At 40.5% G+C, this 12,943-nt stretch overlaps 1 protein-coding gene across 2 annotated transcripts in view; it reads left to right on the forward strand.

The window, feature by feature from the left end:
* Positions 1-522: 522 nt before the first annotated feature.
* rmdn1 (regulator of microtubule dynamics 1) overlaps positions 523-12,943 on the forward strand; it is a 34,956-nt gene continuing 22,535 nt past the window's right edge. For both annotated transcript variants that reach the window (XM_052023887.1, XM_052023889.1), the window contains exons 1-3: positions 523-657; positions 6,060-6,177; positions 11,934-12,021. In XM_052023887.1, coding sequence (XP_051879847.1) covers positions 538-657; positions 6,060-6,177; positions 11,934-12,021 — 326 coding nt within the window. In that variant the 5' untranslated portion in view covers positions 523-537. The remainder of the gene's footprint in view (positions 658-6,059; positions 6,178-11,933; positions 12,022-12,943) is intronic.

Genomic DNA, 12,943 nt, shown 5'->3' on the forward strand with positions numbered 1-12,943 from the left:
CACAGCACTGGATACTCTCAGCCAGATCCCTGGGCTCAAGTCTGCAAGCAGGGCAGCACAGTGGCACAACCAACAGAGCTGCTGCCTCACAGTTCCTGCAACACAGGTTCAACTTTGACCTCTGGGGCAATTCTGTACGGAATTTTCATGCTCTCCCTGTGACAGTGTGGGTTTCTCTCAAGTGCTTTGGCTTCCTTCTAGATCCCAAAGACATTCTGGTTAATTGTCTACTTTAAATTACTCCTAGGTGGGTTGGTAGGATACTCAGGGAAGATGGAATTTGATAGCTGCCTGGATTTTATGTGGTAACGAAATATAATAACATTATGGATTCTCACAGATCCCTGGCTTCCCTCAGCACTGGTTCCTCTCAGCCAAAGGTCTCAGTTCCGTTTGCACTGATTCCTCTCAGCCAAAGGTCTCAGTTCAGTCTGTACTGCACGTGTTTACAACGACCGGTAGGCGTCTCTGCAGCCTCCGAAGCGAGTGAATCTGGGAACGGCCGGGCGGCGGCGCTGCGGAGCGGGGAGGGGGAGGATGGCGGTTGCGGGCCGGGCTGCTCTCACCCGTTTCGTGTTAAAAGCCGCAGGGAGCGGCCGAAGCTGTAGTTCGAGAGTAAGGTTTTCTGACTGCGCTGGGTTCAAGTTAAACGCACAGGTAAGTGCTGGTATGGGAGTGTTTTAGCCGACCCAGGAATTCCCGAAGGCGGGTGAATGCGCAGGCGCGGACCGGTCTCTGGTCAATGGCTTCAGGGCGGCCCCGCTGCAGGTTCCCGGGTTGGGGCTCAGGGATCAACCTTTGCACAGTAGGAGCAGGTCACTCGGCCCCTCAAACCTGCCCCTCCAGCCAGTATGAGCAAGGCTGATCTCAATTCCTTTCCAGTGCCAATACCCCATGCCCTCAATTCCTTGGTCTTTCAAATATTTATCTATCTCCACCTTAACTATATCTCATGATCTGGCCTCCACCACCCTTTGGGGCAGAGAATTCCAGAGATTCACTACCCTCTGAGAGAAGAAATTTCCGTGCGCCTCACTTTTGAATGACTGGACCTTATATTTTATAACTATGTCCCCTTGTCTGTGTCTCTCTGACTAGTGAAAACATCTCAACGTCTACACTTTCAAACCCTCTTAGGATCTTCCATGTTTGAATATGGTCACCCCTCATGCTTGTAAACTTAGGGGAATATAGACTGAACTGTCGAGCCTCTCTTAATAGGACAACTTTTTCAATGCAGGAATTAACCGGTGAATCTCCTTTGGATTGTTTTTCCTTGTTTGTGGTTCTTGCACATTTCAGCACATGACTTCCTGTCAAAAGGACTTTCCCCTCTGCTCCAAGATTATATTTAATATATTAATGTAAGGCATGTGCAGGAAAAACTTTTCTTCCAGGTTCATATCAAGATGTGAATTTCAACTTGAAAGAATGTACAGAGGACATTATAACTACTATGAACATGCTACAATGCTAAGAATTAATGTACTAATTAGAACTCCTTTGGAGTAGAGAGAAAAATCTGGTTGACTAGACTAGAGATACAAAATAATGGTTGCTGATTAATCTTTAATTCCAGGGTAATCTTTGAGGTGACAATCTTGGATAAGGCCCAAATTTTTCACTGCCAGTTCTTGAAAAGTCCCATACTATATCCATGTTTTCTTTTTAACAAAAGAAACTCACTATATCAAGTTTTTATTTCACTAATCAAATTTCTGCTCCTACCAATTTGCAGTCTTAATTGGTTACGTGTCTTTGTCTTATGTAACTCTGTATTTTTGCTTCTCATCATTGTGACGTCTCTGCAGTCCTTGATGTAATCGATCTTGATCTCTTTCATTGCTTTGCTGGTTATCTGTCTTGTGAGACTGCCCTTGTTTGGTTTCACTTTTATGTTTGGTTTCATAGAACAAAGGAATAGGCCCTTCAGTTTACCATGTCCATGCTGATATCATACAAATTTAATTAATCCCATCTGCCTGCACCTGACCTATGTCTCTCTATTCCCTGCCTGTTTATGTGTCTGTCTAAATGCCTTCTAAATTTTGCCATCATATCTGCTACTACCATCTCTCCTGACAGCATGTTCCAGGTAACTAACACTGTATTGCATACAATACACCAAATGCGGCCTAACTAAAATTTTCTATAGCTGCAACGTGACTTCCTTACTCCTATACTCAATGCCCCAATCGATGAAGCCCAGCATGCCATATGCTTTCTTTACTTCTTTACCATCCTATTGACTTGCATGGCCACTTTCAGTGAGCTATGGACTTGGACCCCAAGATCCCTCTGTACATCAGTTTTATCATGTGATTCTCAGATAATAAATTCATTAAGTAACTATCCACAATAACTACAAGTGTTAGGTAATGATTATAGAATTGTAGGCTTGTACAGCACAGAAATGGGCCCTTCAGCCCACCATATCCATGCTGACCAATTTGCCCATCTACACCAATCCCATTCGTCCACATTAGGACCGTATCCTTCTACACCTTGTCTGTTTAAGTGTCCGTATAAATGCCTTAAACATAGTAATTGTATTCGATTCCACCGCCATCTCTGGCCGTGAGCTCCAGATATCAACCACTCGATGTGTGGGGAAAAAAAAAACCTGACTCCTAAGATCACCTTTAAAATTCCTACCACTCAGACTAAAATTACGTCCTCTTGTTTTTGATTTGTCTACCAATGGAAAAAGATTTTGACTATCTATCCTGTCTGTGCTTCTCATAATGTTATATACTTCCGTCTAGTCACCACTGAGCTTCCTTTGCTCCAGGGAAAACCAGCCCAGCCTATCCAATCACTTCTCATAACTAAAATACCCCAATCCAGACCATATCCCAGTGAATCTCCTCTGCACTCTTTCCAGCACATCCTAACTATAACATGACCAGAACTGTACACAGTAGTCCAATTGCAGTCTAACCAGTGTTTTGTAAAGTTCAAGTAAGATCGCAACTTCTATGCCCCAAACTATGAAGGCAAGTATGCCACATGCCTCCTTCACCACCCTATCTACCTGCCCTTAACAAATTCTAGCCAATCTAAGTCCCTTACACCAAAGGTAATTTCAGTTAATATTAGGAAAGTTAGAATCTCTGAGTACTATAATGCCTTTGCTTTCACACTTTCCACTATTTGCTTGCATATCTGTTCTTCTAATTCCCACTGACTTGGGAGACCTTTAGTATAACTCTAGCAAAGTGATCGCTCCTCTCTTATTTCTAAATTGTACCCATATGGCCTCATTGGATGATCCTTCCAGGATATCTTCTCTGCAAACTGCTGCGTTGCTCTCCCTAATCAGCAGTGAGAATTCCTCACCTCTTTCGCACTCCTTCTGTCATGCCTGAAACTTCTATACCCTGGAACATTAAGCTGCACATTCGTCTGACCTTCCCTCCTATGTTTACCTCACCAGCATGTGGCACATGGAGTAATCCTGAGATAATGATCCTATAAATCCTGCTTTTTTACTACCTGCTTAACTCTTTAGGACCTCATCCTTCTTTTTACCAATGTTGTTAGTACCAGTGTGTACTATGATCTCTGGCTGTTCTGTCTGCCCCTTCAGAGTGTTCTATACTTGATCCAAGCCATCCCTGACCCTGGCACGGGAGAGAACAGATCATTCTGGCCTCAGAAATGTCTGTCTGTTCCCCTCACTAACGAGTCCCCTACCACTAGCACTTGCTTGGACTTTTCCCTCCCTTGCTGTGCATCAGAGCCAACTGTAGTGTCACAAACTTGGCTGTTGCTGTTGCTATCCTCTGAATGGCCTCCCCACCTGCGCCCCCCTCCCCCCCAGCCGAAATAACCAAAATAGTAAACATCTTTGAGAAGGGAAGGACAACAGGACTCCTGTGCTACCTGCCTACCTTGCTTCCCTTACTGGTGGTCACCCAACTTGTTGGTTTCCACCAACTCACTATGCATACAATCTGCTACATTTTCTGCATCCCGGATTGTCTACAGCAAGTCCAACTTATCACAGACATTCCCTTTGTTCTCTCTACCTCTTCCTCCTTTTCTGCAACTTCTAACTTTTCCTGGTTGTGATGAAAGGTCATTGAAATGTTAACTCTGCTTTTCTCTCTCCACTGACGCTGCCTAAATTGCTGAGTATTTACAGCATTTTCTGTCTTTATTTCATATTTTGAGCATCTGCAAGTTTCTTTTATCTTTTTGATCATCCTGAATAAAGCAACCCACTTGTTTGGCACCCTGTTTACACCCTCAACATTTATTCCCTCCCCCACTGGCACAACATGAATGCAGAGGGTACCATCTTCAAAAATGCACTGCATTTATTTGCACAGGCTACTCTGACTGAACTTTCTATACCAGTAATCCCTACCAAAAAGAATGATAAAGGCAGCAGGTGCATGGGAACAACACCGTCTGAAGAGTCCTCTCCAAACTGCACAAAATTCTGGCTTGGAAATGTATCACCATTCCTAAATCCTGGTATTTCCTATTCCAGCAGTATTATGGTGGTACCTTCATTAGAAGGACTGCAGTGTTTCAAGGTGGTTCGTCACCACCTTCTTGAGGGCAATCATCCTCGTGGGCATAAATGAGAACCCTGCCAGTGACAAGAAAAAGATGTGTTTCATTGATGTCAGTTACTTGGTACGATGCAGAATAGTTTAGATCACTTGCTTCTACTCAGAGTAGCATTTCAATTTTAACTCCTGATTTAAAAGGTGATTATCCTTTATAATTCAAATTTAAGAATAATGCAGTACAAACAGAGATCAGAACTGGGAGTCAATGATGTACCATAGAACAATACAGCACAATACAGGCCCTTCGGCCCACCATGTTGTGCCGACCTTTAAACCACGCCTAGGACTATCTAACCCCTTCCTCCCACATATCCCCCTATTTTAAATTCCTCTATATGCTTATCTAACAATCTTTTGAATTTGACCAATGTACGTGCCTCCACCACGATCCCAGGCAGTGCATTCCATGCACCAACCACTCTCTGGGTAAAAAACCTCCCTCTGATATCTCTCTTGAACTTCCCACCCATTACTTTAAAGCCATGCCTTCTTGTATTGAGCATTGGTGCCCTGGGAAAGAGGCGCTGGCTGTCTACTCTATCTATTCCTCTTAATATTTTGTATACCTCTATCATGTCTCCCCTCATCCTCCTTCTCTCCAAAGAGTAAAGCCCTAGCTCCCTTCGTCTCTCCTCATAATCCATACTCTCCAAACCAGGCAGCATCCTGGTAAATCTCCTCTGCACCCTTTCCAACGCCTCCACGTCCTTCCTATAATGAGGCGACCAGAACTGGACACAGTACTCGTAACCAGAGTTTTGTAGAGCTGCATCATTGCCTCACGGCTCTTAAACTTGATCCCACGACTTATGAAAGCTAACATCCCATAAGCTTTCTTAACTACCCTATCCACCTGTAAGTGAAATGAACTCACAGGGGAAGAGAGAGAAGTATCAATTAAATTAATGTTTACACCACCTGATCAATTCATCATTTGCTCTTAACAGTTGATAGTTGGTTTCTTCTCGTGGTTGTTCACACCAAGTCTTTCACAATTGGCAAAGCACTGAGAGGAAACACTATATAGAGGGTGATGAACTTCTTGCAGAGAGTGGTGAATCTCTGTAATTTTCTGTCCCTGAAGATTGTGGAGACCAGATCACTGAAGGAGAAGAAAAATTAATTATTGAAAGATTGTGGAATTGAGGATTATGGGCAACTTGGACAAAGGAAGAGTTTGAGGCCGAGAGCAGATCAGCCATGATCGTATTGAATGGAAGGTTGGGCTTGAGGGGCCTACACTTATTTTCTTGCGTGGCTTGGGCCATATTTTACCCGGATGAACAAAGTTATCTTTGGTTGTTCTGATGCACTCAGTAACCAGGAAAAAGATTATTTAACAGCAGTGGCCTATAAAATTCTTCTCTTAATGAAGTATCCTATTAAAACATAGGGAAAGAAAGTAACACTTTAAAATATTTATTTTGAGTCTGGGATTTTATTTAGTAAATCCATGACTTTTTTTCTTCTGCCTAGGTTTTGGAGAGTGCTTTAAATTTAGGAAGAGGACTCACTCTGACGTTATTGACCTTCCTGGGTTATAAGACTTACAGAAACATTCCAGGATCATTATTAGTTTATGCTAATCAAACAGGTAAACCTGCCTTATCTGAAGGTTTGCATTACAATTTTCTTAGTGAAATGTCTGCAGATTTACAAGTTGAAGAATTCTACAGGTATAGTAGGGTAATGGTGGTTCAGTAGCATAACGGTTATGTACTGGATCCATAAATCAGAGGCCTGGATGCATGATCCAGAGCATGAAATCAAGTTCTACATTAGCAGTTCTGGATTCAGTTGATAATCTAGAATAAAAAGTAATGATTCCCATGAAAACATCAGATTGTTGTAAAAAAAATATCTAGTTAACTGATTTACTTTATGGAAGGAAATCTGTTCAGTATGGGGTATACATGACTCCAGTCCACAATAATGTAGTTAATTCAAGTTCAGAAGCTGAAATTCAAGCCATCATCACTGAGAAAATGGGCTTTACACTCAACATCAGCAAAACAGGGGTGCTATGTCCTCAGACAATAAAGGTTCATGGCAAGGCCCTGCAAAACATGGACCACTTTCTTTATCTAAGAAGCCAGACATCAATGCTGAAATTCACCACCTCTCTCAAGGTGCCATCACAGCCTTTGGCTGATTGAGGAAAAGTGTATTTGAAGGTCAAGACCTCAGACCTAACACAAAACACGCAGTCTCCCAGCAGTGGTGATTCCTGCCCTGAGATCCGGACTCCCTACTGCAGGCACCTTAAGATAATGGGCGTTAACATCAACACTATCTCTTTAAAATCCTCCAGATTCACGGAAATGATGAGCATACACTCCTAGGCCAGGAGCCCTAGCACTGAGGCCTTAGTCACATTCAGTCATCCAAGTTTGGCTGAACACATTGGTCACATACTTGACATCACACTCCCTGAAACAGACACTGTATCACTGGAAGAAATTGCCAGCTGGACAGAGGAATAGATTCAAGGGTTTGCTCAAAGCCTCCATGAGAAAATGCAACATCCCCACTCATTCCTGGGAATCTCTAGCTCATGACTGCTCAAGGTAGAGAAGAAGCATCTGAGATGCTGTTAAGAACTTTGTATCCATGCAAAGAAGCCTTGCACAAGCAACAGAGGGAACGCAGCACCTCACAAACTGCGGTTACCACATAGGCATCACCAGCCACCTTAGAACGGAAACAAGTCATCCTCAATGTTGAGGGACTGCCTAGAAGAATGTTGACTTTTAACTGCTCTCTGATGCGGCATAGCAAACAGTTTAAGAGCAACTGGCAGTGCATGAGAGAGTTTTAAAAAATATGATGCAAGCTATTTATCTTTCATTGATACATTTTAAGATGCATACAGCCCAACTTGCGAAATATTATGTCTCGCAGTTATCTAATGTCAGAGGGTTTTGCATTCTGCTTTCTACTTCTCGTATCACAAATTTTCGCCTATAATCTCATCTCTGTGTCTCTATTAAAATGGGACCATGTAGTTTATTTTCCTTCTCATTATTTCGATCAAAATTAATCACTTTTTACTCCTCCTTGTTTTAAATTTCACTTGTCTTGGCACTGCCCATTTCACTTGTCTACTCCTGAAGTGAGTCATAACCATTTTTACTTTTACTGCATTTCCAAGATTTGTTTCATGTGCAAACTTCGGAATTATATTCCTTATAGCCATGTTTAGCTCATTAATATATTTCACAAAGAACAATGGTCCCAAAACACAGAGGAAGATAATGATATACTTGCCTCCAATACTTTTCTCAGTTCCTTAGACAACTTTATATCCTAGTGACTCATATAATTGTCTTTACACCATGGGGAATTAAGATCTCTGACTTGTATTTTACCAGTCCCCAGACAAAATGCACAACAAAGCCACATTACCATTATTTATGCCTTCATCAAAGAACTCAAGCAGGTTGGTTGAACAAAATTTGTTTTTAACCAGGTCCATATTGGTTAATATGCAATTGTGAAAACTTTACTTTGCGTAGATAAATATTCCTCTTTGAGGACTTTGTACAACTGTGAAATCACTGAAAATTTTCCATCTATTGATTGGAAACAATTGTACAAACTACCATCAGGTTTTTCAACAAATGGGGAATTTTTTTTTAGAGTTGTGGGAAATATTAGGGAATCAAGTTGACTAGAACGTGAAACAGTACAGCTCAGGAACAGGCCCTTCGGCCCACGATGTCTGTGCTGACCATGATACCAATCCAAGCTAATCACATCTGCCTTTTTGTGGACTAATGTTAGTTTGTTCTGCTCCTTTTCTAAGCAAGTGAGTGGGGATTGTCCCATAAACTCTGAATCATCATGATGCAATTATGAATTTTTGTGCATTTTCCCACATTAATATTGAACCATTCAACAGTTTGTCCCCTTTATTGATATATAATTCACAGTCACTGAGTTGGATTTTTTATTTTGTCTTTTTCTGTTACAAAGTAAAGCATAGTTGGAAAGCTATGAGTTAGTCTAGCTTTTTCACACAAGCAACAGAGGGGAGGAATTTAGAAAAGACGGATTAGAAAGGCAGGTAGCAGAATTCGTACTCAATTTACCATGAGTAAAATGACCCACTCAAGTTGGATAGTGTTTTCATTTTAAGCAAAGATAAGTCGTATTGATTGATCGAAGTGAATCTTATCATAACCATTTGTCTCATATTACGGCTTAACATTTGGTCCAATGATTTTATGCATTGAATAGGTTAACCTGATCCATTTTTGACTGATCAAGAAAAGTATGGTCTCAGACTGTAATAAAGAGGTTTTATTACTGTATTCCCTGATTCTTTTGAACACACTAGATAAAGAGCATTGTGAATCAGTTGTTGAGAAACTGAAATTTCCAAACCATTAACCATAATGACTAACAATATGGCATAAAATTACATGGCAACCTTTAGTGCCTTTTGGCTGAATGGTTATTCTGCATATGAACATCCTACCCTATTAGCCCCTGTATACTTAATCTAAGCATATTAACATAAACTTTTACTTTTTTTTCCTTAATGGATTTGTACAACTATTCTGTCTGACCCTGCTGCTCCAAGTAGTAACGAGTTTGACACTCTCACCATTCTATTTTAAAATAAAAAAGCACTATGTGCCAATTTTAGAGGTGCCAACAAGTTCCTTGGTTTATAGTGCAGGAAAATATATGAAGACCTGTGATACCAAGGAGCAGGCAATGTGCCCATTGTTTGCTTCCACATCACTGACAGTATCAGTATCTACAAGTATGAGTTCATAATGACATTGTGTGAAACATGACGAATTGGTAGAAGCAGAGTGGGGAAATTTCTAGTGGACCAGTAGACTGTTGTCTTTTTCATGGAATGATATAGGGGATGACTCGGCTCATCATGTCTGTGCTGCTTCTTTCTTGTCAGTCTCACTCCCCCTGTTCTCTAACCATAACTTTGAAAACCTTTCTTTTCAACTAATCTGCATTTTTGCTACTGAATCTGCTTCCCCTACTCTTTATTACAGCAGCACTTAGTGTAAAAAAAACTCACCTTCCCTCTGCTTTTGCCATTTACATTAAATTTTTGTGTTTTGGTTTCTGCCTCTGCCTCTCCTGCAGGTGGAAATAATTACTCTTTTTGTTTGCTCCATCAAAATCCTTCAAAACTTAGAAGCAGCCATCTAATGTAAACCTTTATGCTTTAGATTGAAACAGCAGGTATTGCAGTCAGAACTTTGGAGAAATTGGCGAGATATTGGTCAAATCTTTAAATATGGTAAGACCTGTAGATGCTGCACTTTGTCTTAAGCTACATTGATGCAATCTTTTTTGTTCAGCTTGTTTGAACAAATGAAAACATGGACCAGAAAAAGATCGGTTGCCCACTGTGTCTCCCTCGCATACCATGACTAGTTGTTGTGACTCTGCACATCCTCTGTATTCCTCACCCACCCGTACTACCACCCTTCACTCTTCTGCCAGCTCTCTAGCCATGTAGTCTAGTGTAAGAGGCAAAATAAATCCAGAGCCAATAGGACATAAATACTGTGGAAAATGCTTCACTGAACCCCTCAGATGATCAAAACCTCTCCAAGAGATCACTGACCTTATGATGGCTGTAAACTCACATATTTTCTGTGTAATGCAAACTCTGCCCCTGTTGAGAACTGGTACAGCTCCATACTGAAGGCTATCCCAGAGCCAGCACCACAACAGCAGTCACTAATGCACTCTAGAGGCTCACTACTCTAGGAGAAAGGATAAATTTATGAATATCCTGTCTGTTCGTAATTTTCCATTGTTTAAACTTGGGACTTAGTAAAGGTAATGCCAATGAATGTTTAGCTGGGATGGTTACATTCTGTCTTGTTGGAGGATGCCATTGCCCGACGTTTGTGTGGCATGAAGTTTGCTTGGACATTATCCAGGTCTTGCAACAGAGGTGCTTCATTTGTAAGAGGACTTGTAAATCAAGGTGAACAATGTGAAGTTACTAATGAAGAGCCCCTCTTACGAAGGGAGATTATCTGAAGATTTATGGAGCTGGAGCTCTGTCCTTGGGAATTCCTGTAGCAATGTCCTGCAGCTGAGATAATTGACCTCTTAACAAACACAAGTATCTCCACTCTTTGATTCCCATGGATTTCAGTTTCTCTTGTATCTCCACATTCCTAGAAAACCATCCATATCACAAGTTTCCATAAAGTGGCCAGCAGCTGTGTTTGGAGACACAAGTGACTGCAGATGTATATCACCTTCCAGCCTTCTGTTTGAATGGAGGCATGCACATAATGGAGTCCTCTTCCCAGGGTTGGGGAATCAAGAACTAAGAGGGCATAGGTTTAAGGTGAGAGGCGAGAGATTTAATAAGAACCTGAGGGGCAACTTTATTACCCAGAGGGTGGTCAATATGTGGAATGAGCTGCCAGAGGAAGTGGTTGAGGCAGATACATAAATAACATTTAAAAGGCACTTGGACGGGTACATGGATGGGAAAGTTTTTTTAGAGGGATATGGGTCAAACACAGGCAAATGTGATTAGCTTAGATGGGAATCATGGCATGAACCAATCGGGCTGAGGGGCCTGTTTCCGTGCTGTATGACTCTGTACACTTTTAAATGTATATCAATTACAGGTAAGATATTTCTGAGTTATAAAACTAGTACTAGTGATTTGTAACTTCTTTAAGGATGAATTTCCATAACCAAAGCGGCCAGAACATGGGGTTGCTTGTACTGCTTTGTGTTATATTCAACAAGACGCCATCTTGATGTCATTCTTTCCCAAGTCTGGAAGTCAGCTAGGTTTTGGTCGAACCAAGGCTCTAATGAAATCAGAAGCAGAGTAGTTCCAGCAGAACCCAAACTAAGCATCGTTGAGCAGGTTATTGGTGTTGCTTGATGGAATTATTGACTACTTGTTTTGGTTTTCTGATGTTGAGATTAGGCTGATCTAGCAATAATTGAGAGCATTGGATTTATTCAGTAGGGTCAAAAATAAACTTGTCTTGATGAAAGTATTTATTTTGGAATGCAATTTCCATAATACTATCGATATAAAAAAAGTCCAAATAATTCAGTTGTTGAATATTAATTGGTCTTGATCATATTAGAAACCAACCTGATTTATTAACTTCTTGTAATTGATACTTTTTTCATTCATAGTTGCAGCTGTATGGAAACTGGATGTTGATCCATAATTCATATCTACAATGAATTGTGGATTACAATTTATATCTGCAATGATCATTCAAGAAGAAATCTATACTTTTTAATTCTTACAAATAAATGTATGGCAATATTTTATGATTTTAGTTTATTATTCCAACTTGCTTTTTTTTGCATTTCCAGTGGAAGAAATTATAGACCAGGCTGACTACCTTTATGGCACTGGAGAGGTGACTAAGCTTTATCACCTTCTTATTGAACACAAGAACAGGTATAATACCCAGATTATATTGAGAATATTTATGTATTTTGTAGATTATCTGCACTCAGTATTGGCATGCAGAATGGTTTGTTAAAGGGGGAACTTGAACCTCAGTCCCATAAATAGTCTGAATTTTACTGAAGTACAAATGGGAGTTGCTTACTGTACATGTTTTATTTGCACCAATGATGTTTGTCTTGAATGAAATGTTAGTACTCTCAAGCAAGCATTAACTTCAAACCAAGCTGCTTACATGTTGCACAGTGGTGGTGAGTTGTTGGAGGAAGAAATATTTTGATATTGGTACAGCAGAGTGAATGCTTTTGACGCATGAAGTACCTTTTTGTGATGGAGTAGAAATTCATCTTTGGTCATGTGCTAAACATCTTCTAAAGAAGTCATTATAATTGGATTTTGGAAAGCTTTCATATAATATTGTGTGTTAGCACATGCAGCTGAGGATATATTTCTATCCCAGGGAGTGCTAGCAAAGTACCAAGTAAAATTCATTCTGGAAGGAGAGAATGGTTAAAGCTTTCATGAGTGACATTGATACATGATTTTATAGTGACATGTCTATGGTGAGGGAAAAAATATAATAATGAGCAGTATCAGGATCTGAAATGGAACCTGGCTAAACAATTGCTGGTTCAAAGACAGACACTTTTATTAATTGTACATTAACTGTAGCTTTCATGTACAATTGGAAGCTATCTGTGCATTATGACATGACAATACATAATTTATTCTGCAATTACAGAAAAAAAAAACAATTTGGCTGCTAATCTTTGTAAATGCCTGATTAAGTTTTATTACTAATGTATTTGCTGAAATTTGGCTTTGTAACTATCTTCAGTTTGTAACAAGTGATTTCCCTGATTTCAAAGCAGAAGGCTGCAAACGGAACAGCCTATGGAGGAAGGCTTTATCA

The sequence above is a fragment of the Pristis pectinata genome, chromosome 9 (genome assembly GCF_009764475.1).
Source record: "Pristis pectinata isolate sPriPec2 chromosome 9, sPriPec2.1.pri, whole genome shotgun sequence".
Lineage (NCBI taxonomy): Eukaryota > Metazoa > Chordata > Chondrichthyes > Rhinopristiformes > Pristidae > Pristis > Pristis pectinata.